General features: G+C 40.4%; 2 protein-coding genes and 1 long non-coding RNA gene across 23 annotated transcripts in view; 1 reads left to right on the top strand and 2 right to left on the bottom strand.

Annotated features, from left to right (window-relative positions):
• On the top strand, nucleotides 1-27325 carry LOC115577162 (uncharacterized). 3 transcript variants are annotated; one of them, XR_003983036.1, is made up of 6 exons: nucleotides 1-106; nucleotides 3269-3427; nucleotides 3890-3934; nucleotides 17715-17763; nucleotides 18151-19417; nucleotides 27262-27325. It is a non-coding gene; the product is annotated as an uncharacterized LOC115577162 (long non-coding RNA). The 3 variants fall into 3 exon arrangements; XR_003983034.1 differs by having other exon boundaries at nucleotides 3890-3960; XR_003983035.1 differs by having other exon boundaries at nucleotides 3890-3960; nucleotides 17715-17772.
• Nucleotides 2036-5848, bottom strand: LOC115577161 (nuclear receptor subfamily 0 group B member 1-like). 2 transcript variants are annotated; one of them, XM_030410036.1, is made up of 2 exons: nucleotides 5267-5848; nucleotides 2036-4923 (listed from the first exon to the last, which is right to left on the bottom strand). In XM_030410036.1, the coding sequence occupies exons 1-2, from the start codon at nucleotides 5808-5810 to the stop codon at nucleotides 4679-4681; spliced, it is 789 nt and encodes a 262-aa protein (XP_030265896.1). In that variant the 5' UTR covers nucleotides 5811-5848; the 3' UTR covers nucleotides 2036-4678. The 2 variants fall into 2 exon arrangements, with proteins under 2 accessions (XP_030265896.1, XP_030265897.1); XM_030410037.1 differs by having other exon boundaries at nucleotides 2036-4920.
• The window catches only part of LOC115577157 (peripheral plasma membrane protein CASK-like), a 48934-nt gene continuing 33677 nt past the window's right edge, over nucleotides 12118-27374 (bottom strand). For 6 of the 18 annotated variants that reach the window (XM_030410014.1, XM_030410017.1, XM_030410023.1 and 3 more), the window contains 10 exons: nucleotides 27286-27354; nucleotides 26897-26932; nucleotides 26191-26229; nucleotides 25500-25696; nucleotides 22947-23062; nucleotides 21307-21387; nucleotides 16442-16522; nucleotides 15980-16191; nucleotides 15309-15392; nucleotides 12118-14023 (listed from right to left, as the gene is read on the bottom strand). In XM_030410014.1, the coding sequence (XP_030265874.1) occupies nucleotides 13847-14023; nucleotides 15309-15392; nucleotides 15980-16191; nucleotides 16442-16522; nucleotides 21307-21387; nucleotides 22947-23062; nucleotides 25500-25696; nucleotides 26191-26229; nucleotides 26897-26932; nucleotides 27286-27354 (1092 nt within the window). In that variant the 3' untranslated portion in view covers nucleotides 12118-13846. The remainder of the gene's footprint in view (nucleotides 14024-15308; nucleotides 15393-15979; nucleotides 16192-16441; nucleotides 16523-21306; nucleotides 21388-22946; nucleotides 23063-25499; nucleotides 25697-26190; nucleotides 26230-26896; nucleotides 26933-27285; nucleotides 27355-27374) is intronic. The other 12 variants (XM_030410026.1, XM_030410029.1, XM_030410027.1 and 9 more) reach the window with 6 other exon arrangements.

The following is a 27374-nucleotide window of genomic DNA, read 5'->3' as shown; positions in this document are numbered from 1 at the left end:
AAGGAATTGTGGGTAGGGCACAAAATCTATCGTCATGTTTTCTCGTCGCTTCAGCCCTGGCTTTTTCTTCTGCTTTTAAGGATTTCCAGGTCAAGCCCCTGACCCGGTAAGCGACTTAATTACATGTACAGTACAATATTTGCACTCGCTTGTTAGTTTAGCTTAAATTATTAAGGAAAAAAAACAACTCCAGTGGGAGGAACTTGGTTCATTTGGGAGTTTTATCCTCTCCATCGTCAAAATATTAATAGTCGACATTTATTTTAAACCAGTGTCTTTCGACAGAGTCACTACTTCCACGCACGCTTAATTAAAAATGTTAGCATGAAGCTAGATTTCTGTTTAGCTGCTACAAGAAAATATGTATGCTAATTACCTCCCCTAATTAAGACGGAACGGACGTCAGGTGTGTGAAGCGTCACGGCTTTGCGCTACGTCACGGCAGCTTTAGACGTGTTTTTGCACACACGACATCTGAATAACTTATTATAAACTACTTATTATAAACATCCAAGATAACATGAAATGTGTTATCACACCGTTAGAAACGACATAGCAGGGAATCGTGTAGGGCTGCAAGTAATGATTATAATCAGCATCGATTAATTCAGAAAATATGCAAAATAAAATGTCGAACTGTTTCCTGGAGCCAGCCCTAGTCTTCAGATCTCTTATGTTGTCTGACCAACAGTCCAAAACTCCAGTTATTGGTTTACTGTCGCGTAAGATTATGAATAAGAGCAATAACATTTTGACCTCAGATGACTTCAATATTTAATTTAAAAATAGTTTCTGATTTTTTGCCAAATAATTTCAGCTGTAGAATAATGCTGTGTGTTTATTATAGGTTGGGGTTTATTTGTTGTCCACGTGTAGTGCAAGGTGGGATTCTGTGTACACAGGATCAGTCTGTCTTCCTGAGATTTCATGTCGAAGCCCCACTGGCTGCCTTGTTTGTGATGTGAGACCCTGCACCGAAAGGAGACCGCAGTAATCTGAGGAAAGCTTAGCTGGTGTTAGACTCAGTAGCTGAGAGGAAAAAACCATTAATGCAAATGCTTGGAAGATTGTGGTGCTAATACTCAAGGCTAAGCTTAACTGTCTATGGCTGCCTTGAAAGGCTGCATCTGGAGGAAAGAAAAGCCCTGACAGAACAAGCTCAGAAGCTGTGCTCAGCACTTGCTCATTGTCATAAACAGCAGATATGAGAAGTTGGTAACTTTTACACTTTGATACCTGACTTTGAACAATGCAGAGTCTGCAGCCTTGAGGGAAGATCGAACAGCTTCGAGTGAAGAAGTACAGTTACGTCAAGTGGTCACTGTGATCACAATGCTGCTCTAACATCTCTGTGTGCTGTATAACCTGTGTTTTCCCACACTGTCTATCCTGTGGGTGTCAGACTTTATTTCTCAAGCCACAATAGCCTGTCGGCTGTGACGTATGTCTTTTATGAGCTACCAATAGCTGTGACTAATGGGTCAGGGCTATGTTATCTTTGCATACTCTTTCAAACAAGTTCTTGTGTTAAGTCGTTTTGACATGAACAGCAACTTATTTAATCTGGCTGTTCTGTACCTCGTATAGTGCATGTTAAAATGCAACTCAGTTTATTTGACCATCTAAATGCATAAAATAATAAGTGTTGCAATAACCAGTTCATCAACAGAATATAACCAACAACCATTTTAAAGGTGCTCTGAGGAACTTTTGTGTAGCGCTGATAGCCAGTCGTTAGCAAATGTTAGTGAACGTTTTCTGAATTAGCGTTAGCTACAGTTGCTCTCTGTTAGCAGAGTAGAGAAGCACCAAGACAAGGCTCTCGAGAATGTGAATAAAGTCACACCCTACAGAAAATCTGACCCGGGCACTTCACAAAGAGTCAGCGGTCCACAAGCATGAGACAAGTTACACAAATGTACCACAGGTGTGTATAGGCCGTCCAAAGAGGGGAATGGTCTCAATTTTCAGGTCACAATCAGCTCACACATGACAGATTCAAAAGTGATTGAAACACATGAAATACTACAAATTGTTACATTGAAACTCTTTAATATTAGATAACTATGTTATGTCTTGTTAAAATCAGACAGATGGACAAAGCAGTTGCAAAGACAAACATTGTTTGAATCAGCATTTCAATATTTCTGAGTGTGAAACCACTGGATATTTGTGACAAAACATCAGAGCATTTTCCAGCCTGTTCATGGAAATAAAAGCAGATATTTTTGACAAGACATCAGGACGATTTGCAGCTGAAACACGAAGGCACAACATGCACAAATGTAAAGGGTTAAGCATATCGAAGATTAAGTTTCACTAAAATCTGCTGTCAGGCGAGAGACCACTGTTTGAGACGACATTTCAACATCTGTAAGTGTGAAACCACTGGATGTTTTTGTCGAGAAACTTACATTCCCAACATTTATTTTATACTGGTGATTGGCTTGGACTTAATACACATCTATCAAAGATTTTAATATGGAATTGTTTTCTCTATCTGGACTGTTCTTTGGACTGAGCAGCAATTTGAGGATACCCCTTTGGGTTCTAGGAAATCATTGTGGGTGGCTTTAAATGAACACTAGACCATTAGTCAATCGAAAGACAATTGCCAACTATTTTGACCATTAGTCGTTTTTCAGCAGTCATTACTTATTGTCTTTGTTATTTACGTTGGTAAATGGTGGCTCTTTTGGTTCTAGATCGTTAGTTGAACAAAAGATGCAATTTGAAGACGTCACTGTGGGCTCTGGGAAATATGATGCACATTTTAAAATTTTTCTGACGTAGATTAAACAATCTATTAATAGTTAATTAGGATTTATAGGATTATTTGATCATTAAAATAATCATGTGTTGCAGCTGTAATGAAACACCCGTTAGTTGCAGCGGTAAAAATAAGATATTAGGATTTTTTTTTGGTGCAATATAACCAAGTTAACCTGTCACACAATCTCAAACAAATCTAAAACCATTCAAAATGCGGAAGAAATGTGTACAAATCACTTACATCACTACAAAAACAGGCACTACTGTGGAGGTTCAGCACAGAGCATCATGTTGTAATCACATCCAGTATTGGAACTTTAAATAACTAAGAACACATCTTCAAGTCGAGACAAAGTTGGGAAATAAGTGTGCATCCTGGGAGGTGACTCAGCATGAAAAGTTAATTCGCATTATGAACACACAGCATCCCGTTGGGTCAGGAGGGATAATGTGCAGTATCACTTTGTGTGGTTTAATTCAGGCTGGTATTTCCCAGGTAACAGCATCCTCCGACACCTGGGAGCAGGAGGAGGAAGAGAAAGAGCTGAGCGTCGGCTCCTGACAATATTAATGAAACGAGACATCAGGCGAATGCTCGCTGCGGAGATGTATTTACTGAAGCTGTCTGAACAGAGGGATGGAGCCCAAACCACCGGTGTGTTACAGTGTAGCAGCTGTTTTAATCGACACTCTTAACTTTGTTTTTTGAGGTGTCGGATTGATGATAGAGAGTGTGTATGTCTGTATATCTGTGTGCTCAAGGTTGGCCACGGGAAGTAATTAAATAGCTGTGAAAAATAAATCTGAGTGCTAATGATTATGATGCCTGCTTTCAATGTTTTAAAGGGGCAATAAGATGGATTTTACAGCTCTGAAATGAGCATGATGTATCTGCAGGAGATTAACAGCACTGCTCATCAGTACCACCAATTCATTGACCAGTAAACTGCATCTGATCCAACAATTATTCGGCAAAGAATTAAGATTTCTAGCTTTCCAAACTCACTCATAAAACTCAGTGATAAAAAAAAATAAAACTATCATAAATTACAGATATTCAATAGAATTATGTTTTATGTTTATTGGTCTTATTCTTTTTTTGTGTGATTCTTTTCAGAAATTGATGGATCATCCTCTTCACCATCTGAACTGAGCATCAGTGGTAGGAACTGCTTCTTCCTTTTCTTGGTAAAGCAGCGATTCTCTTTGTTTTCTGAATGTGACTTTTTTCAAACATGTGGCAGAGCTCACTTGCCATTTCTGATCATGATTAGTGTAGTGTTAGTGGTGGCTGTCTCATTTTCACCGGAGCTTGTTTTGTGGAAGCATATGCTGTGTTGTTGTAGTTGATGTATTCAAGCTTTGGTTTGTGCAAACAGCTGTACCTGGAAGTTTGTTATTTGCTGTGATGATGTGAATTAGTTGAGCTTAACTGTGAAGTGTAGGTGTTTACACAGATGTACACAGATTTACACAATGAGGCTCCTAGAGTCTCATGTTGTCTCAGTTGATCCTCTGTGAATCAGCAGGGGATTTGTTCAGACTGTAAAGCTCTAGGCCACTCTGAATGCTGTCCTTTAATGGCACAGCTGAGCACGAGGAGTGGAACTGGCCACAAAGTAACAGCACCGGGGTTTGAAGCAGGCATGGTCGTCATCAGTCTCACCCGGTCTTTTATTGTGGCCATCGTGGCTGGAGTGTGTCCTGACAAAAAAAACTGAAAAGTCCTGATGTGCAGCAGTTTCACTCCAGCAGATCTCATCACGTGTAGGTGACGCTCCACCACTCGAATCTGATGGTAAATTCTTCGTATTTAAAAAGACAGACTTTTGCATAAACAGGCCTGCATGATTACATGAAATGATTGTCCCTCTTCACTCCCAATCGTCTTCCTTTATTGTGGCTTCTACCGCTCATAGAACATCGCGAGCACGTGTTCCTCTATGCTGCTCGTGCCAGTCACGGGTCTGAAGAAGAGTCCGGCCACCGCCTCGGGGTCCATGCAGCGCAGCGTGTTCAGGACCGCGCGCAGTCTGCCGAACCGGCCCGTCTTATTCCCCCTGTGGGCCGTCCTCACGTGCTCGTACAGCGCGCGCTCAGCCTCTGTGTGGAGCGCCTGGATGTACTCGCGACACTCCAAGTCCATCACTTCTACAGGACCAGACACACAGGATTAGATGTGGTTCATTCTTAAACACAGAGAAATCACGCAGGGGTTTAGCTAAATCCACAGCGCTAATGACGGACCAATACAGACACGTTGGCCTATACCATACAAAAATATCATATGAATGAAGTCATCATAAATGTAGCTTAGCGGAATTATCCTCGTATGAATATTACAGGCTTGTTAAATCACAGGAGATTAAAATAGCGCTATAACAGTGAAACGTCATAGTATAGAGTATTACAGTAAAACTGCAAAAACTTCTGTAGTGAATGAGAATGTGCTCAACTATGAGAATGACTGACTGTAACTGTCCCATGTGGTTACCTGGAGTGAAGAGTATCGCTCCCTTCAGAAACGCGTATTCCCTGACGCTGATGCTCAGTCCTCTACACCTGACCAGAAACATTTTGATCCCCTCTGCATCACCGACAGGCACCCCTGGGTCCCGAGTCTCAGCCGGAGTGCGCTGCTGTCGCTCTTTGCTGTGCGTTAAAATGCGGTGTAACAGACTGGGCTGCTGCGTCTCCACCGTGTCGAAGTCCACGGAGTCCTGCACCATGCCCAGAACCAGCAGCGGCGCCCAGCTGTTGCGCACAAGCCGGAGCTGGTCCTCCGGCGGCAAACCCCGAAAACACGGGACATTTTTCACGAATCTGAAAGTTTTCACCAGCACCTCTGAGGCCGCCTTGAAAACTAATCTCGGAGCCCGAATCAGCACCAGTTTCCTCTTGCACGCGCACGAGCAAAGCTGTTGCGCAGTGGCCGTCTCCAGGTGTCCCCGCGGGCACTGCGCGCCTCTGTTGAGGATGCTGTAGAGGATGCTCCCCCGCGCTGCGTCCTCCCGCTCTCTGCACTCACAACACGACATGACGCCTCTCAATGTGCCCGACTGATTATGAGCTTGATTTGGCGAATATCATCTTTTTTATAGACCAGACTTGGGGCACCAAGAATATACGTCCGGTCAATATTTTCAAAATAAAAGCATAGCAGCAGGTGATTGTGTGAGATTTATACAGGTTGTCAGCCATACTGAAGTACAATTATATGACAGTATGGACAAACCCTTTTAGTCTATACTCACATCCAGTGTCAACCATTCAGTACATATACAACTGTGGTTACTGTACACATTATGGCCTGATTTACTGTATTTACTTAACATTCACAATCTATAATTTACTGGTGAGTTAGTGTTGTGGAAGTATTTTTCATTATTTTAAATCCAATGGTAAAAACATTATATTATTTTTATTAGTTAGCAGTTTTATGTTTTGGCTGTAACAAGTGCACCTGTTGACTGCAGAGTGTATGTGTCTGATATGAACCAAGAGAGGGAAGTTGGCTGTGTCACTGTGTTCTCCATGTTTGCATTGATGAGAGAAGATGGTTGAAAGGTGATGTAAATACATTGCAAAGACGTGTTAGCCACAGGCTTATAAGTGCAACACGTCAGCCTTAATTTTCAAAGTTAAATCAGCTAACATCCAGTCTTACTGCGGCGGTCTGTGGCTTCCTTAATGCAACCTCCAAACAGGCTTATTGTAGGCTAATAAGTCAGATTAGGGTCAACCCAAGACACTGAGGGGCGCTGATCAGGTTTTGTAGGGGCCCTTGCCTCATTGTGTATATCCCTGAAACATCAATCATCTGTGTGTTTGTGATTACTGCAGTAGACCTGTATGAGCCAGCACACAACAGAGCTTATTGTTTGAGTTTTATGAATACGTGATAAAACAGCCCTGTGCTCACTCTCAGAGGCCGATTTTGAGATGTTTTTGATCAGTCGGGAACACTGTCAGAGATTCCTGCAGATTGGTTTCAGAGAGCATGATGGACTCATGTTAATGTGAGATCCATTTCAATAATTCGACACAAACATGGAAGCAACATAGCACAGTGTTTGCATAGGTTGCCTTCAGACAGCAGGCATGTGGCCGATTACTGGAATTGACAATAACTGTGATATTTAAAAAGATTAAATATTGAAAATGCATTAATAATAGAAATCTGAAATATATCGTGTAAATAATCCAGATTCACTTCATTATAGTTGATGGCAATAATGTGCCTGAAAACTGGTTGCCAACTGCCATACGACGGAAAAAGAAGAAAAGGCTGCAGTAATAATTTACTGTTACCAAGCTAGTGGCTAGTAGCTGTGGCATGGATCTGCATTGTGGCTGCTACTCATTGACTTAAAACCATGTCGGAACGACAGACATGTATGGTTGCATAGACTTGCATGGGGAATGTTATTCATTTGACAAAAAATGGACAAAACGCACAATAAGAAAACATTTAAAAATATAAGAGGAAAAATGAAATGATCATTATGGTTGTTCTTCTGTAAATTGTCACAGCTCAGCCACCAGTGACAGTCAGTTCAAAGTTCTACTTATTCCTTCTGAAAAACTCTTAAGGTTTATAGCATATTTAAATGCAGAAATACCAAAGCACATGAGCCATAATGAACAGCAGTTGCAGACTGTATTTGCATCTGATCAGGCACTGGTTCAAGAAATGCATCAGGGAGTCTGACTGTGCGGGAAAAAAAGCAGAAATGTTTGATAGAGGCTCAAAACAGAAAAAGATGTCAGACTAATGTTGAATGCCTGAAACAGAGTATTCCACTTTTTGTCAGATTGTGAAGGACAGTAAAGTTTCCTTACATTGATTCTAATCACACCTGATCAGAGGTTATTTTTTGTCCAGAGGCAGACAGCCATTAGAGTTTAATTCCATCTCCTCAGCCACAGGTTTTAAAGCAGCAGAGTGACGGGAGCATAAAAGGAAAGCTGTCCTCGGTGTGTAATTACATGACAAGGCCAGATGTTTCTCCTTGTACAGCAAACTGTTTCTATAGCAACCAAGTTTTGCAGAAACATGCATCTGAATTCAACCCAAGAACAAATCATGATGATTATACAAAGATCATTCCAGGACGTAAATAGGATGAATTTTATGCAGAATTCTGAAGGACTGAGGCGCTTTTCATCAAAGTTGTTGCTAATGATCCTTCACTGTACTTCTCAGGGTTGTTTATGAAGAGTTTGGATCATCATCAGTGCCTTTCACATCTTTTCACAATGCACTTAAACAAGCTCCAATGCCAAGAAAAGCCTCGGGTCAAAACATAGAGCTCTGCTTTTGTTACAGTTTTGTCTTTATACCTAGTTTATGAGGAGTCGACCTTGTGCTCAAACTGACAGAGAAGTCTGTGATGCACTTCTTCCTGAAGCACTTGTGGTTTGCCACCACAAAGCTTTTGACTCATATATTGCATTACATGCTTTGTAATGTGCAACCACTAGACCACATTAGATATGAGAATGTCTGCAAGGCAGTTGGTTGTCTTCTGACAGAGAAGGCTCTTTAACAATTCTGTGTATGTTTTTATTATTCTGCTTTAAGTTCTAAACTTTATTTTTATAAGGAGGACATAACTTTTGGAAGAATTATATTTCTTGATGAATTGAATTGAATTGAATTGGAGGACATTTCAAAATATAGAGATATTAGTTAAAGGCCATATCTCCCAGCCCAAAGATATTCACTTCACAGTTCAAAGAAACCAACAAACATTCCAGATGAAGAAGCTGGAATCAGATCCTTTAGACTTGTTCTCAACAAAAAATATTTAGAACTATAAAATATAAGTTAATCAATATATCAAAAATATTGGCAATTGATTAAATACTTGACAACCATATAATAAATCATTGCAGCTCTCATGCATTATACAGTTTTTAAACTCATCTGTATGCTTTTCAGATCAGATTAAATACTGACCTCCAGCCAGCAGTCTGGAAAAGATCTATTAAAATGTATTTCAAATCAGTTTTCTAAGACTTTTCACCGTCTCATTTCACATGGTTTGTGTATTCCTGTGAAGCTGCCAGTCTCTGCAGCGGAGTCATTACTGTAGCTCAGACAACACTGGGGTGAAGAGAATACTTCCAATATCCAGTAAATCAAAATGAGACAACCGCCAGACAATGGTTCACGAGTGGCTGCTGACCTCTCATCATCTCACAGGATTTCCTGCTTTCTCAGCTCAAAGCAACCAATTCATAACTGCTGGAGCAAGCACTGACTTATCTGTGCTTCAGAGCCAGAGTACACAGTCAAACAGCCATCTCTGCAAACACACGGCGGAGGAAAAACAACAGTCCGCCGCGAAGCGAAGCCCCTAGATGAGCCAGCAAACTCCCCGGTCCATTTAGCACTGAGTTATTCCATCAGGCCCGTCTGTCTGTGTCTTGAGGTAAAACATCAGTCACCCATCAGCTCACCGCATCTCACAAGACTGATCGGTTCGCCCTTGTACACAAGGACAGCAGGCGAATGGACAGGCAGCAGATCACCGCTGTCAGGGAAAGACCTTTTATCTCTGATCTGTCAGCTTTTCAGGAGTCTAGAAAAATTGACTGTTTTTAACTGATAACCGTGTGAAAGAGTGACAAGAAGTTTGGACAAACTTGTGCAGACCGAAGGGTCATAATGTTCCCTGGCTTTCTGGTTCAACATTCATTTTGTTGACCAATCAAAACTCACCTGAAGTACATTTCCAAGGTTGTTGCCTGTCAATAAGAAATGCTGCTAGCTGTTAGTTGGATTCATGCTTGTGTCGTTTTGAAGAGCAGCAGTGAGCATTCACCTTCTGGTTAGATTATTGTACACTGAGCACTGACAGGTTGGACTCCCTGTTCAGTCTGATCAACTAGCAGGAGGTGATCAGGAAAGCATCAACAGTTTTCTTCCGTCTGTTTTTTAGATTTTTCCTGCTCCTTATTTGGACATTTTCGGGACATTTAAGCGAACCCTCATTTACTGGAGTTCTTGTCATGTCTTGGATTCCACACCATACCTTAATGAAAGGTCACAGTGAAGAAAGGTTGTTCACTCCTGTGGCATTGTTCTTGGAATAACTAAGGACATGTTTTTATATATAAATAAAGGGTCAGGCGCTTGCTTGTGGATCTGTGCTTCTCCTGGGCCTGCTGCTTCTTTCTGACCCCAAGTGTCTCAGGGCCACTCTCCTGGGTGATACTACCTACAAATCTGTCTCCACAGTCTCTATTGTCTTCCCAGTGTCTTCTGCCTGCTGCCTGCCCAGCCTTCTGATTGTTTCCACAACTGTTCCGCCCGCCTTCCCAGCTTTTTCTTTATTGATTGTTTCCTCCCATCTGGCGAGCTCTCTGATTGTCCTCCCCACCCTCTGTCCACCTGCCCTGCCTTCTAGTAGTCCTCATCACTGTGTGTACAGGCAGTCAGAGTGCCTGTTGCAGGCCTGTTTTTGAACAGCAATAAGATAAGCTTAACCTTACTGCTCTGGGCCTTGTTTTTTGAATCCACATAAATACAAATTATTTAGTAAATGATGGGAACCATGTGACCCCAGAGTCTTAATGAAAGCTGATGTAGTATCTGTTCAGCTTCCATAAAGTTGTTGCTCTGTGCACTTAATTGTAAGGCTCAATTAACCTGACTTGCAGAGATTACACATCTAATGGATTTCTTTGGTAGAAAGTGGTTCTAATATAAACTGTCGACAGTGAGGCTTGTAGGTTATCTGTGGTTGGTAAAAGATGTTTTTTGTGTGTTTGTTTTCAACAGTAAGAATGAAAGTCACTTCACCTCCATTGTACTGAGGTGACGAGAGGAGTTACTTGGCAGCCCTGAACTACATGGCTGACCCCTCAATTCTCTGATCTGTGTTCACACCAGAAACCTACCTGTCCTTTTTAACTAGAGATTGTGGAAACATTCCAACCTAGTCAGCTTGATATTGTGCAGATTCTTTCAGTGCATCTATTATTGAATTATAGCTGTAGCCTCGATGACCAAACTTCAGTCTTCAACTCTGATATTCAATATTCTGAAGTTGGTTTGAATTTAGAAAGTGTTTACGGTTGCGCTTTAAGGGGTAAACAGTGTGTTTTTTTTTACACACACAGACTCATTTGTAGTCCCTGTATGCTGCATTTTGACATAATGCTCCATCAGCCAGACAGGCAGAAAGTGGAAAAAAACAAACAGGGGCATCAAGTATGAAACTGACAGCTAAAAATGTGCTTATGAGGTGAATAATCCATTTAACTTTGGAAAATTTAAATGCTCTTTAGCTGTGAACAATAATTTAGGTTTTTTTTAAATCTATATACTACTGTATGGACATTTCTTTACACTTTGAGATCCTTGGAGAACTTGATTTTCTCAGTCGTAGGGTCATCAATCAATGGAATTATAATTTAAATTCCTGTTTAGGCCTCCAACCATTATGAAAAGTTAATCAAGAAAGCAATTATTTGAAATATTTTTTTTTCCAAAAGTTCAATGAACGCATGACAAGTCACTGAGTAATTGTTTCAACTCATTTTGAATAAGACTCACACCAACTACCAAAGGTTGTTTTTGATGGCACAACATTGAGCAGAGTCCATTTTTTTTACGGTTGAGCTCGTAGTATGTTGAAAAGAAAAATCCTATTTAAATGTCACCTTTTTAATTAACTGTGCAAATACATACTTCTTATCAATCTCAGGGACACCTGAGCAGTACAGGCCTTGGATCCGACCAGTAAACCCAAACAGATTCCACTGAGGCTTTGCAATCCTCTTTTAATGACCAGACACTTGTGTCTCCTTGAAAACTGTGCTTCAAATCAATACAGACGGAGAAGGAAATCTGTTTATTACGTGTTCCAGTGTTACTTAAGCAGAGCCTGGCAGCTGTTTAAACTGAGCGTCATGAGGGTATCAATCAGTTTTCAGCGAATGGGGCTGGTTTAGACAGTAGAATTATGACTAAAGCAAACAATGCAAGTTGTGTTATTTATGAGAGGAATTTGATTTTATATAGACCTTCATTATGCTTTCCTTGTGGGCATGACATTGAATATAGAAAAGATTTACATAGTCATGTCTGAGGGAGTGTCTCATTAAAAACGGATCACTTGGAAATCCAATAGACAAATCCTTCACTTGATACAACAAGCCAATGTCCAGGATTTTTGTTTGTTTTGGAAGCCGTGTTTCAAAAAGCAGTTCTGCAGCACGTTACACGAAGTGAAATCCCTGATGGACTGATGTATTAAATTCTTCAAAATTATTTCACATACATTAGCTTCCACACTCACACATCAGAAAACAAACAGAAGGAAGACGAGGCAGTTAACTTTAAACACGTAAAAGGAAATATATTTTTTTTAAAAATGAAATAACAAAAAAGAACAACATTTCATACAGAAGAGCTGCTTTTGTCATTTTGCAGAGGTAATTTACACAGGACTTGAAATGAAAACACTTTACTTGAAGTGGAACAACAGCAGCCACACCACACAGTTGAAAATATTGACTTGTTTTTGTTTTTTTAGTGTTTTTTTAGACCCTTCAACTTGCTTACTAAGTTACTGAGGGTGGGGCAGAGTTGTGCCACTTCTGGTAAAGCATGAAGAGGTTATGTCACATACTGAGCTTCTTTTAAGGATTAATATACACTGGCTCTTGGTAGTTCACTCGTATGACTTACGCACCATTGAAACATTTACACACAAAATTTAGAGTTATTTTCTCTCCCTTGAAACAAGAATACTCCTTTTTAATATTTTTAAAGACAACAGTTAACAGTTCCAAAACAGTGGCTCTAGGATTGGTTTCATCCCACCTACATGAGGCCCTCCCCTTCCATGATTCCTATCAACACTTTAATTTCCACAAGCGTAGCTCACTATTAGAGTGAGGAAAGAAGAAAATGGCTGTCGTGGCGGTCTGCCTGGCAGGAACCAGGGGTGTGCATAGGTGTTACCGATGTCCTCCCCGAGGCTCTGATAAGGCAGTTTATTTTTCTCCTTTCCATTATTTTTTTATTTGATTTTTTTGTCTTCAGCTCAGGAGCCATGTTTAGTGGTTGATGTAAGTGCTTGTTCATCGCTGATCAAGGCCCAAGAATGATTTTCCAGGTCCATTTAGCACTGATTAGCATTTCATGTACGGAGGAAGAGGGGTAAACATAGCCAGAAGAGAGTAGGCAAGACCAAATAAGAACTGTGAGTTGACGAGATCCAGTACACGTCTTCTTCATTGTCCATTTTGTGCAAACTGAGATGTAAACAAAGACCATCAGAGGTTGAGAAGGGAAGCATGGTACAACAGGCTACAGCAACACACAGAAAGACAGCGTAGAGGATGCAGTGTGCTCCTTCAACAAACTGACAGGCACAGAGGGCCAGTGAAATAAATAAAGGGTTGGGGTGGGTGAGGGAGAAAGAAACTGCCAAGTTTCCTGTGCTTTTTTGCTTCACTCAAACTTGCATTTGGAGCTGAGGGAGTTACTTGTCGCCACTATAGCAGCTTCTAATGTGCTTCAAAGTTCGGCTTGTTTGTCACAGGGGCCGAGGAGATCAGGGGGATGCTGGAGGGGAGGACACAGAGTACCACAAGAAGTGCCTTTAAAGGTCAACACACACACAGGCACCCACATAAGACTGCTTTATGGTCATGCTCGCTATTGCCTTTCCAATGTTACCACCCATCCATCGATTACAAAAGAAAAGTACAAAATATCTACCACACTGCCCCTCCACTCCCCACCCTTCAACTATATAAGGACAGAACCATATTCACTTAGTTTTTTATCATTTATATATATATGTATATATATACACAACAATATGCCTTTTAAGGCTGTTGAGAAAAAGGGGGTTGTGGGGGCAGGATGAAGTCTCTGTCGTGAGTCATTAGTTTCTTCATTTCCCTCTTTTTCAGCAACAGTTTATCTACAGAAATGAATGATTCTGATGAGAGAGACGTGATTCAAGGGGATGTTGAACAAAGTTTAGCATCCGTGTTGGATCGAAGATGGATTGTTCAGGGGGATGAGCTAATTGCCGTTTAGCGTATGTCAGTAGACCCAGGAGACAGGGACCCACTGAGAAGTGGTGGACACCAGGTCTACAGCCTCCTCCAGCAGTCGGATGGTGTCATCAATCTCATTGTTGATGATGGTCTGGTCAAAGTAGTGAGCGTAGGTCCGCTGCAGCATCTCTGATTCCTTCTGGAGCCGCTGAAGAGAGTCATCCTAAGGGTGTGAGCGGGGGAAAACAGAACAGAGTTCAGTGGCTGGTTTAGGTGTATATTTGCTGCATGTATTGTGCTTCAACACATTTGTGATCCAGTTCTATATGTTTATACTCATTTGCACATATTTACAGTGATTTTATATTTACAGTGATTTTATATTAAAGAGTAATTTTATACCGGCAAGGGCCAAGTTTTGTGACTTTCATCATTTTTGGATGGCAGCAGTTAATGCCACAACTTTTTAATTGAATTAAGTCAGCACTGTGTATGACTAAGTAAAATTAAAGCAGAACACTTTGCCCAAGAAATATTTTTTGACTGGACAAAAACATTTTGATGATTGAAACAAAGCTTAAACTGTATCTCTTTTGTTTAAATAAAACCAACTTTCTCTGGACCATGTTATTGTTGGGCAATTCAGTTAGCAGCTAGCTTGACAGATGTCAGCTGTAGAGTGTCAAAATCACAACATTTTGAAGTAGCGTTACATTTATCTACAGTTTGACTTGTGCCAATTCTGCCAGTAATGATGTCATACTAAAGTTAGCTGAAAAGCTCAGTTTAAACAGCTGCCAGATTCTATGCATAAACATCATACAGTTCAAACTACAAACTTCAAATGTAATGCTAACTAGACCACCAATGCAGGCCAGAGGTTTATGGATTGCAATCTAAATCACAATACTGATAATAAAAATAGCAATGAGATGTTTCCCTCAAACCGTTCAGGATCCAGGAAGAAGAGGAAAAATTAAATAGAGAGGCAGGGTTGGGCCAAACAAGAACGATGCATGAGGTTGCATCAAAAATGAAGATGAACCACTGAGAGAGCACACAATTAAGAGGATTATTAGAGGGATTAGAGGATTTAGAGGAAATCAAGTGGAATGAAGTGGACAAAGCTAGACTACTACTAGAGCTACACAAACACAGAGGCCAGACATGCCTTTCTACAATCTCCAAACAAGCTTAACTCACATGATTTAACCAGTACTTACAGGCAGTTTCCTGCACCACTTTGGAACCTTGAGTGCAAATGAAAATAGGCATGCCAAAGAAAATATAAACATGCTTAAAGAACACAGGGCAGTGCAGTGTGAGAAACATTGAGCAAAGCAAACAGGATGACAAAAGGATGAAGGTAGTTGTCATACAATTGCCTCTGAATTCAGGCTAAATGCCAGTGCAACTGAATTCAGACTGAATGAGAGTTAGTACGTGCAAATACACTGGAACAGCTAGCATGAGTGAGAGAGGATGCAACAAAGTATATGTGACAGTACCTCAGTCATTCCCGGGGTGATAGTGGGAGCTGCGATGAAGACAACATAGGGGGCAAACTCAGCTGTCCTGAGGATCTTTAATGCCTGTTGAGAGAGACAGAGAGAGTTCATTTTATTTTAATTCTGCATGTATTCTGCTATTCCAATCTATGTGGAAAGATTGAGACTTGTTCTGTAATGATGGAACTCGACCATGACAGCTCTGTTATATCCCTAATGCTGCAGTGCTCATACTGAGCATCACTTTTTCTTGAACTTGAACAGAATTAATATCAATAAAGATATAAGTAATAGATGTTTAAACTTTGTTTGTAGTTGAATGACTGTTGATTTTGGTGGCTTTATTAATGACTAACATCAATGGCGGTGACGATGACTTCTCCGCATGTTTGCCAAATTTGTGGTTCACAGTATTTCATGATTGTTGAAATATGTGTAAAAGAAATGCTACTCAGTTGACTCTTGAATCTGTTACTCTTTTCAGGTGGATGAATATAACATGAATATTTTCCTTGGGCTGCTCTGGCCTTCCCAATTATGTGATGGCACTGTCATTATTTTTAGGGGAAGGGAATTTATTTATTCATTTATTTTTTTTTACATGAGATTGTCATTTATGAGATTGCATTATGAAGTGCATGTTTGAAATTTGCTATTGGGACACTACATTCCTTTGTTACCTGTGGCTCAACATCCAGGATGGAGATCATGCCCTGTGCATGGATCTGCCGTATAGTCTCAAGCCTGGTTCCATACATAGCATCCTCATGGCTGCCGTACTCCAGGTAGTCATTGTTGCTGATGTCCTGCATCATCTGGTCATGAGACACAAAGTAGTAGTTCTTCCCGTTCTCCTCGTCCTTCTTAGGAGGCCGAGTCGTGTCTGAGTAGAGAGACAGATGGACAGTTAAGAGGGATACATATGAAAATCATTACATAAAGGATAGCTGAGAGAATAATGGCCCTGAGTCTTGGTGATGTCTTTCTCCTATTCAGTGTTAAGAAACACCCCTGAATAAGAGTGATGTGAGAGTTTATACTGCTGGTGTCTGCAGATGCATTTTCAGTGCAACATATGTAACCACCTCAGCTCTTTTGTTGCGTGTATCTGTTATGTTTGTGTGTGTCCTTACGAGGGATGGGGTAGGCGAAGCGGTCAGGATGTTTGGTAATGAGTGTATTCTTGATGTGCCTCCTACCAACTCCATGTGCACCTGAATGAGGGGACACAGAGACAATACTGAATTAAACAATAGGCTGGTAAATCCTGTAATACACTGTTAAAAATTAAATGATAGGGAAGCAAATGATTTGCCGAGTTGTTATGTGATAACGTGGTCATGCTCAGGGATTTTAGGGTCCAACCATTTCTCCTGTCTGCACTGCCTAGGATGCAATGCCACTATAGAGGACATTTTCTGTAGGATACGGGAACAAAATTGATATTCATTGTACCTGTATGGAAATGTCAACATATTTGAAAGTTTAGCTTAAGCTACTACAAGGCTTCAGTATTATGATTTGGCTGAGTTGATCAGGCATTTTACAAAGCAAGTCTTTTCAGTTAAATTCCTGTTTCCCTGCTGAAGTCCTGGCAGTAGCATATAGGTGTAGGTATTGACAGAACTGTCCTCTACACAGGGCTTCAAGGAAAAACATACTAGGTTTGCCATAGTTGTCAATTTGGTTAGGGTTAGGTGCTTATTGACGCACGCTACAATAATAAATTGAAGGTGTGTGCTACATGCAGCAGCAGCACACAGAGTAGGAGTCACATTTCACTTATCACAGTCAGTTGACCGACAAGATGCTGCAGGATTTGTTGCACCTTTTAAGCAATATTTTGATTTTAAACCTTATGCTAACAGGGAGCCTGGGGAAAGGAATCGTTACCTCACTGTGAAGTTGGAGGTGTGCAGCCTGTTTCTTACAGCTCATGTTTCAAACTAATTGAGTTGGTTTCTGCCGACTCAGTGAGTCCCCATTCATTCAGAAGTGTCCTACCTGGTTGCAGTTGGTCACATCACCCAGTTATAAAACAGTTAGTTTTCCCCCTCTACCCACCTCCTCTTCCTTCTCCGATAAAATGTTCTGCTGGACGGCTCATTTTCTTAGAGATCAAAAAGTGGCCAAAGGTATGTCAATTGCTGCTCAGCGTTATATACCGATCCTTGGAGTGGTATGTCACGGTTATTCCACCAGGCTGGTTTTATAGCAAGTACTGCTTAAAATATATACATTTTTTGAGTCTTCATTTACTATACTAACTTAACACATTGCCGTTAATAAAGGAATATGCATATCTGTTGTACGTTATGATACGTCTTGTTCTCTGACTCTACTGAAGTTTACGACTTCACATACAGAACAACCCTTGACCCTGTTTGTTCTCTCCTCTGTCACCAGGTGCTGATGAGGGAAATGTATGGCTCCATACTCATTCAACCTCACTGAGGTATGAGAGGTATTAACTTATAGCATTTATAGCACAATCTAAGTACTAATAATAACAATCATGACAAAAAATGATATACTATAAAGTCAGTTGACCATATTTAGAGTTAAATTAAACAAGTTCACAGTATGGTAGACAGATGTCACATTTACATGTCAGGATCTGGTTATTACAGATACAGATTCAATATCTAACTGACATTTATCATCACAGCAACAATGTTACATACATTGGTAGCTGAAAACACTCCTAAAAACATTGTTCATCCCAGGGTTTGGTGCCTACCTGTATACTGAACATATAAGGAGTAGTTAACGTTACTGAAGGTTTACCACTTCACACACAGAACAACCCTTGACCCTGTTTTTTTCTCTCCTCTGTCACCAGGTGTCACTCATGAGGGAAATGTCGCTCTCTGCAGATGAAGCGATCAAAGAGTTTGGTGTAGACCTGCTCAAGCTGGAAAGTAACACGAGATGACTTTTCATCGTCACACTTCAATAAAAGTTCACTTGCTGATGGTTCATTTTCCCATAACCCCCTGCTTTCATCTCTGAGAAACCCCGGGGAGGGGACACAGCCCCCCACCCTTCGGCTCCAGGCAGGACGAGGCAGGAGTCGAACCTGTGCAAGCACCTCTGTGGTGACTACAAGCCGGGAACAGACCCACTGCACTACCAATCCACCGAGCAATGGATCTTCTTTTCTGGGCGCTTTTCATTCTGTACTTCAGACTTCTATAAGATTCAAACTCAATCAAGACTCAAACCCACGACCTCAGGACTGCTGACCAGGCTTCTATCAGCCTGAGCTACTGGATCTGACTGATACACTTTGTTTCTTTCACATTTCACTCTTTTGAACCTCAACACTTCAAAATCAATCAAGACTCGAACCCACGACCTCAAAACTTCAAACCCTGGTTTTACCCTGCTGAGCTAACAGGATGCAACAAACAGAGAGTCTCCAAGAGGTTTTCACTCGTTCTTTTATGTTAAGTGTTGGACTTCAAAAGTCACTGAGTCTCATGAGAGAGAAAACTCTGACCTGTATAGTCCAGACTTCATTGAGTATTGTAAGAATCAAACCTGCAACCTCAGAACTGATGACTGAGCCTCTATCAGCCTGAACTACTGGATCTGACTGATGCTCTTTGTTTCTTTCAGTTTTTTGAACATCAACCCTCAAATTTCAATCAAGAATCAAACCCAAGACCTCAAAACTTCTAACCCAAATTTCATCCTGCTGAGCTAACAGTATGACAAGAGCGAAGAGTCTGAGTTTTTCACTCATTATTTTGAGCAGCAACTTTATAAAGAGTCAGGATTCAAACCCACAGCCTCCAGACCAGCTCATCAGATGCCTGATTGTCCTGCCTTTGAGCTTTTGGCTCTTTTATTTGAAGAGCTGTCTCCGGCTGTCAATTCAGACCGACTCAAGGATTGAGCTGACAATCTCAGAACTTCATGACAGTTCTCCAACACACTGAGCTACCTGGACGTCAGGTGTCTGAACCTTAACTTCAGTTTGTGTACAGGCTGTCACTTTGTCTTCGTTGCCCAGCCCAAACATCAGTTCAACAGCAGCTTGTTGTATCAGGACATCACCCTGCTGCTCTGGGATCCGGCTCCGTAGTCCTCGAAAACTCACCCATGTATGAGACGCATTAACTTGCAGCACTTTGTTAATTTTTTTCCCATGATTGTTATTATTAGTACTTAGATTATCAAAGTCTGCAACTCAAGATAAGAAGCTGCAACTGGCAGTGAGCCTGCTCTCTTTCCTTGTAGCAGTGAAGTGATATGCTCCATGACAGAACATTATAAAATAAGATAATGAATACAATAACATTTAATGGTAAAACAAAAAGTAAAGTTGCAGTAGGCTACTATTATAAATATGCACAATATGTATTATTATTATTATTATTATTATTACTACGACTTCCATTTTTCTGCATATTCTTGACTTAGGAATACTTTATTGATCCCTGATGGGAAATTGCTTGCGTAACAGCTGCTCCCATTCAGATTCTGATTCATATACTATGAAGTCAGATGTCCATATTCTAAATTGAATTAAATTAAATTAAACTAGTTGACAGTATGGTAGACAGACATCACATTTACATGTCAGGATCTGGTTATTGTAGACACAGATTAAATATTTAAGTGTCATGTATCATCACAGTAACAGCATTACAAACATAGGTAACTGTAAACACATTACAATGTATAAAAAATGTAAAAATCCATCCTGTGGTTTGGTGCCTACCCGTATACTAAACATATAAGGAGTAGTTAATGTTTACAATAATCAGAGAATGTTACAGACATTGTTTTTGGTACCTATCTGTTTCCCAAATATATTCATATGTGTGTGAATATGTAAATAAGAGGCATTAACTTATAGCACTTTGGAGAAGGGCACTTTATGAGGTTCACTCCATTGACCTGTATCAGTTCATGGGGCAGAGCTGCCACATCCAATATGGCGGCGATGTCGACGTACAGTCTAGCGCTGAGTGAGGCGTGTATGTATATGTCTATAATCCCAGCCACTGTAGCCAGTCTTACTAATCGATAGCAGAAACTATGAGCCAACCAACCATAAAATCTTTGTCGATTCTGGTCATTCAAAGTACAGTGAACATGATGCATAATATGCCACACTGGTTAATGTTCTGTGACATCGATTTTACATGCAGTAGTGCATTTTTGTGTTCTCCTTATAAAGAAAACCTGTCAGTATTGTTTGGTTGGTTGGCTCAAAGTTTCTGCTCGAGTCAACGGGACCCATCCAACAGTCTTTCAATGGCATTACAGTCTCAAGCAGCACATACCGTCATGTGTCGGTGGGATACCAGCAGGACTAACAGCGACATAGCACTTCAAGGATCGGTATATACCGCAGAGCAGCAATTGACATACTTTCGATCTCGGCATCACTCCATTTTCTTGTGTCAGCTCAACAACTGTCAGTTGTTGTGAGTGGGAGGGGCCAGAAACATGCATTTACCACATGCATTTGTTTCTCTGCTGTGTGATTGGCTGTTGGTGTAGTGTTATCAAGGTAGAGGAAAACAGACTAAAAAAATAAAAACTTTATCTAGAATAAAATAAATGTATTATCGTTATCGTGAAATTTTTTATTGTGAAAATTATTGAGATCGTTTCATCGCCCAGCCCTACGACTCTGCGAAAGGTGATCTAACAACATATTGCTTCATGACTGGTATGGAGTAGAGAAATGATTACATTAATCCATAATTAATTCAGTGCACATGTGGGCATTGTATGAGGGCACCTTGAGAAAGTATTCTTTTGTGCAAGCCAGTAAAATGTCAGTCTACGGTTCAAATGCTGAATAGTCTATGGTTCTTCCACTGTGAAACTGACCACAAACTTTTCCACTTCCCCTTTCTGTGTTCTTTCTGATCAATTTTTCAAAACCTTTAAAGCCCAAATCTCTGAAGGAGGAAGTCACTTTAATAACCACTAACCAGACAGACAAACACCAATTTTAACGTATTAAAATACTTACCAAGCAACACCAGTGTTTTCCTCTTGAACGATGGCAGTTTGACCACTTCCTCATATGTTACCAGATCTAGTTGGTCAAACACTGCCGAGCAGAGGAGAAACATTATGTTAGCACGCATTCAGCTGTAAATGGTCTTTTCTAGGGTTAGATGCAACATAGAGTATACACTCACCATTTAAAAAGGTAAATATGTGTTAATATTAATAATTTGACTCACTCTCTCTGTGGATTGTGAAGCAAATGGATAAAATACCCTCAGTCACCAGTTCATAAGGTTCACCTTATACAGTCTGATACAACAGTCCCACAATAAATGCTACTTGTTGAAGGTTATATTGTTGAGTTTTTTGTTAAGCCTGTTGATTTAACTTTTGGTCACTTTGGAGGCTTTAGTGTGTGACGGTATTCTCAAGTTCAAACCGTCTTAAGCATTAAGTTGAATCATGATCTGTTGAAACAAAAGCTCAACATTACAACATGATGGTAGGATTTATTTCTAGGCTGGTGTATCTAACTTAGTTGGAAGTGATAAACTGGAAACTGAGTGTACATACTCCACAATGGTGTGAAAAAAAGCATCTCAATAAATACATGCAAACCTAATAGAGAATCAGAGGGGGCACTAGCAATGCTAATGAGATTAACATTAATTTCAATTCTTGGTCCCTGTGGCTTAAATCCAGTGAGCTCAATCACATGGGTTTTTAATATTTAGAGCAGAGTTATTCAAATTATGCCATAATGTACAACAACTGCTCTTTCAAACAAGCACCCAGCAGACTAGAGGAAGGTCAGATACCTTGAGAAAGCATTAAAACCTGCTTATTTGCACTAACCTTGGTCAGAGTGAAAAACATAACCAAGCTGAGCTGAGTAGCATCTCATCAATTTGAATTACATTTCTCATAACAAACCAAACAAAGCGGCAGTCATTCAAAAGTCAAGGAGACATTAGGAAGAGGACAAGGTTTAAAAGCAGATAGAGGAGGAAGAAAAACACAGAAGCTGGATGTCAGCTGTCTGGAGTTACTTACATGCAGCCAAGTCATTGGGTAAGAGACAGCATGAAATATGGACAAAGGGTGGGAGCGGAAGGGTTAATAAAAGGACACCATAAAAGAAGACAATTGAACAAAAAAAGAAAAAACACTATAACAAAAATTGTAGACATCAGAAGCTGTTAATTGCAACACTGTTAGTTACTGAGAAACGAGGCGGCATTTGGAGAGGTCTGTCAGAGGGAAAACGCAACACACGTGCAGCAGTTACACAAACCATTACATTACAAAGGTGCAACAATGTGATCATTTATCCCACGTGACCTTTGAACCTAGACACTTCAATCAAAACATCTGATTTTCAATAATACAATAATACTCCTGAAACTGTGATTGTGCTTTGAATTCAATAATGGAACATGTGACAAATAACTAGCAAAGCCCTTGACAAAACTTTTGTCATGCTAACTTAAACTGCATTTTGGATGGTGTGGATTTCTTGCACCCTCAATTAGGGTCAATGCGCAGCTAGATGGAGGACTTCCTCATTGCTTTGAGTTGCACTATATTGCCTTAGTGAGCTATCAAATGAGATGCTTGTAGTAGGTTAGCCTAGCTCTGTTGCACCATTTGTTGACTTACCTGCGTTGTGTTTGGCCAGGTACTTGTCTTTGTACTGTTTCTTCTTCTTGCCAAACCAGGTGCAACTGGCCTGCTGTTCCTGTTTGGTCTTCTCCATTGCTATGCATGCTACACGCCTAAAAAGAACATACAGTACGTACTGTTAAATTAAATGGCCTTGTCTGTCACTCTATATTTATGTATGGCTTTAGATTATTATAGATCTCAGGTGCCAAAACTTTTTCCAAAATTAAATGTAAAGGTGGGCCAAAAGCGGCAAAGGGCCCCGCGCTGAGACTCAACCCTGAAGCCGCCGCGGCAAGGACAGGGTCTCTCTACACCCGCTCTATCAACTGAGCTAATGGATGCCCCAAAGATTTTTTTTAATCTCAGCGATTTAAATTTTTTAAAATTACTTTTACATTTGTTTCCCTTGTTAGACCATTTGGGAAGCCCTGTTATAGACACTTAAGACCTGAAGGTATACATGCATAAAAATTTATTAAATTATTTTTTCTGGTCAATACTGCACATATAACAGCGGCTTTCAGAACAAGTACTGTATAAGCCACACCTGGGCAATATATTACCCACGACATACTCCAAAAAAAATTACAAAATCTTCAAAAATCAATAAGAGGAAGCATGTTAATGAATCTCGAGACAAATGACTACCATGAGTCTTTGTTACTGTTTATCTTAAATCCAACAGAGGGCGCTGTCTGCATTTCAATTGGACAAAAGGTGACAAGTTACATGGGTTGCACTTAATGTAACGTCCTTGTCAAGACATAATTGAACTTAAACAAGTCACATTATGGATCGTGACTGTCTAACAACTGTCCCTTGTGCTGTGCATTTCAACATCAAACCTGACACTAGACTTTGATGGTTTTTCAAAGAGAGGTGAACATCTCAACTGTTCCCATCAGGCTAAATTATATAGGTAGGGATTGCTTTTCATGTTGTCGTTCATAAATATCTTAGTTATAATTCATTCTCATAGGTTAGTAACAATTACATTTGTTAACACAGAAAATCAGTTAATGTGGTTTTATACATGAAGTATGAGACCTGATGTTGGTTGAATAGTCAATCCAGCGCTGTATTTGGTCGTGAGAATTAGTTTCACGTAAGTCAGCACTGTGTTCAGTGTTTCGATTCAATTGCCCAATTTGTGGCTCTTTGCTTGCATTTTGTAAGTCAGTATGGCCCTCTGGAAAGATAATGTTTCTATAAGTGCTTAAGTTTAAGCGTAAGTTTGCTCAGCATTGTGATGAAGCTGTTCTGAACTATTGTGGTATACTGGTAACACATCTGACCAGTGTTGGGTGTAACGTGTTACAAAGTAACATCACATTACTTTTTTCAGTAACAAGTAGTGTAAGGCATTACTGTTCTGAATGTAGTAATCACATTACAGTTCGCCAAGCTCATTTCTTACGTTACATTGCTAGTCGCACGCATCACACACAACGGGCTGGGGGATCACCAATCAGTGATCTTTCACCATCACCGATTGGTTAGTCGCCACCCGCAAAGGGAGATGGGATAACAATGGCAGCGTCAACAACACGAGCAGAACATGCTGCTGCATGCAACCTGCCTGAAGACCCCCCCGCTGCATAAAGCCACTTTTGACGATTGGAGACACAAACATTACTTTGAATTTGTTGAACATAAGGAAAATAACTTGACTGTAAGGTGCACACTTTGCCCGTGTTGGAAACTTCTCTCCACCGCTGCTAACACTACCTCAAACTTAACAAAGTACCTACAGAGACAGCACGCACACACGAAGCTTGTTGCAAAGGAACCGTGGAGAGCAACATGAATGTAACGAGTAATGTAACTAATGCAACTAATTACTTTCTTCAGGGCGTAATCATGTAATGTAAGGCTTTACTATTTTTAGTAGTAATACAGTACTTTTTTGAGTAACGAGCCCCAACATTGCATCTGACAGAAGTACCAGGTTCAATCACATCTTAACACATAAAAGCTGACAGATGGCACGAACCTAGTACATGAATGTTATGAAAACATCTCGTTATATAATGACTCTTGTGAAACAACACCTAGGGTTAGAAGGGTCACTGATATTTTTTCATATGGTTATTGACCATAGAAATTTACCACAGTACACAGTATTACACAGCTATCAGTAATAATAATAATGATAATAATAACAATAATAATAATAATATCAGTGGCCTTTAATAGGACGATGAGTATCTTTTTTCGTTCAACAAATGCTTTGTTTTAATTTAAAAAAATAGCATGTATGACAGACATGGAACTTGACATCAACTTTAAACACATGTTTGTAGTGTCAGTAAAATTCAGTACCATAGTACATAGTGATAAGTAAAGGTGCATGGTAAGATAGTTGTCAATTTTCACATCACAGCATGAAAAAAAAAAGGTAAATCAATGCAACTCTAGGTACACCAAGTTAATGCAGTCAATAAAAGAGCCCTGGTATAAGTCCTGCTGTACCTTAATGGAGCTTCTAGTGTTGTTGGTGGTGGTGCTGTTGAACTGTATTGTTTAATTGTTGTGTGTTCTACTCACCACTCCTGTAGCTCAGGTGAGGGGATGAGGCCTGCGGTGCCATTCTTGGTGTTCTCCAGCTTTCCCTGCCACCAGTTGTGGTCGTCCTTGGAGATGATCTGAATTATGTCACCTACCCGGAAGCGAATGCCCGCCTCCTTACATGGGATGAGGTCGTCTTTGGCCGGGTCATACTCAAACTGAGCACGTACATAAATCTAAAAGGGTAGGACAGTGAGACAAAACAAAATTGTTAGGTGCTGACACAGTGGCAAGGATAGTGTTGCGAAGCTGCCCATATGAGTGGAGACTGGCTGGCTGAAAAATTGATAAGTTAGAAATGCAGCGCTGACGTTTGTCATTAAAAGATAAAAAGACAGCAGAGGGAAAATCAAAGAGCGTAGCGTGTAAGCCGAAGCAGGAAAGGGCACAGACATTTAGATAAATGAACAACAGCACGAACATGGTCAACCAAAGCGCTCTGCCACATCTCCACCTGTGGCCGTATCAGTTTTATCGGCAGCTAACATCCACATTTTTTTATTTATTTTTTTGTTGCCTTTTATGTCCACTGACAAACCAGTTATGAAGATTAAGCCTTGACAGCTAGCATGGGATCTAGACATCACTATGATGAGGAACCGAACTTTGCGATGGGGGTGGAGGAAGTTGGTTTCTACTTCTACGAAGGGTCCACTTAGAGACATCTTACCTTGATGGACAATTTGTCCTTGATAGCAGGTCTGGAGATCTATGGGGTTGAGAGCATCACACACACACTTACACATATATCATGCAGTAGAAAACGTTGGGGGGCATCAACAAAGGAGGTGTGATAAAGGACCCACAACTGGATGCTGAATCTTATATATTCAAGTGTTTGTACTGCATTTTATGTTTGTGTGTGAGATCTTGGAGAATAAGCGCATCATGAAACAAACAAAAATGGCCGACAACAAATGATTAAGAGGACATAACTAACGCAAATCAGGGTTCCAAAACGTTTTCAATCTAAAAGTTTGTTACCTGTTACAGACTTGCATTTCTCATCAAAAAAAAATCTAGCAATAATGCCCATCATCAGGATTGTATTACAATACAGGGACATTTTCTCTAACATCTGCCTTGATTTTTATTTATTTTAAACAACTGTGTAAGAATCCTTTCCCATGTTCAAGGAAGGCAAAAGCAGTCAAGCGTTGAGGCCCGACTTTGGAGAGTGAAACTTGATGGAAGTGGGGACGGAAGAATGGATAGGTGCTTTTAAGTGCATACACAGTCAGTACATACATGCAGATTTGGACTTGATGGGATGAGTGTTAGTTTGTCATCTCAGTAATGCATTGTAAGGCAAATGGAGGAGGACACAATGTAAAGTGAGGAGTGCAGTTAAGGTGTAGAGAACTGGGAAATCTCACCAGACGGCCTTTTGGCTGGATCGTTGATGGCAGGTCCTGGGTGGGATGACAGAAGGTTACGTATAAGTATTTGTATCACAGGAACCACAAAATAGAAACAGGGGAAAAAAATAGTCAAAGATTATTCTGTGAGGATATTGATAGATAGATAATGACACTGATGCTGGTTCAGATTTAGTGATTTGGTGGTATAAACCTGACACACTGGCTTACCCCAGGAATGACTTAACTTTTATCTGTGTGCTGTCATCGTGTTGAACATAGAAATGAATTACAATAACAAATGAATATAATAGTAATTTAGAAAGAAAATGCCATATTAAATGTGTTCCCTTTGGGATTTTTTCCCCCTGTGTGTTTCACAGTGAAAAGCAGAAGCACAAACATACCAGGATGGAGCTGGTGACACTAGCATGACCATTGGCTGGCGACTGCCGGGACAAATCCGGTGACTCTTTCTACAACAGAAAATACAAAA

This window comes from Sparus aurata, chromosome 24 (genome assembly GCF_900880675.1).
Source record: "Sparus aurata chromosome 24, fSpaAur1.1, whole genome shotgun sequence".
Taxonomy (NCBI): domain Eukaryota; kingdom Metazoa; phylum Chordata; class Actinopteri; order Spariformes; family Sparidae; genus Sparus; species Sparus aurata.
The sequence above is the reverse complement of the archived record's forward strand: the minus strand, read 5'-3'. Positions and strand labels throughout refer to the sequence as shown.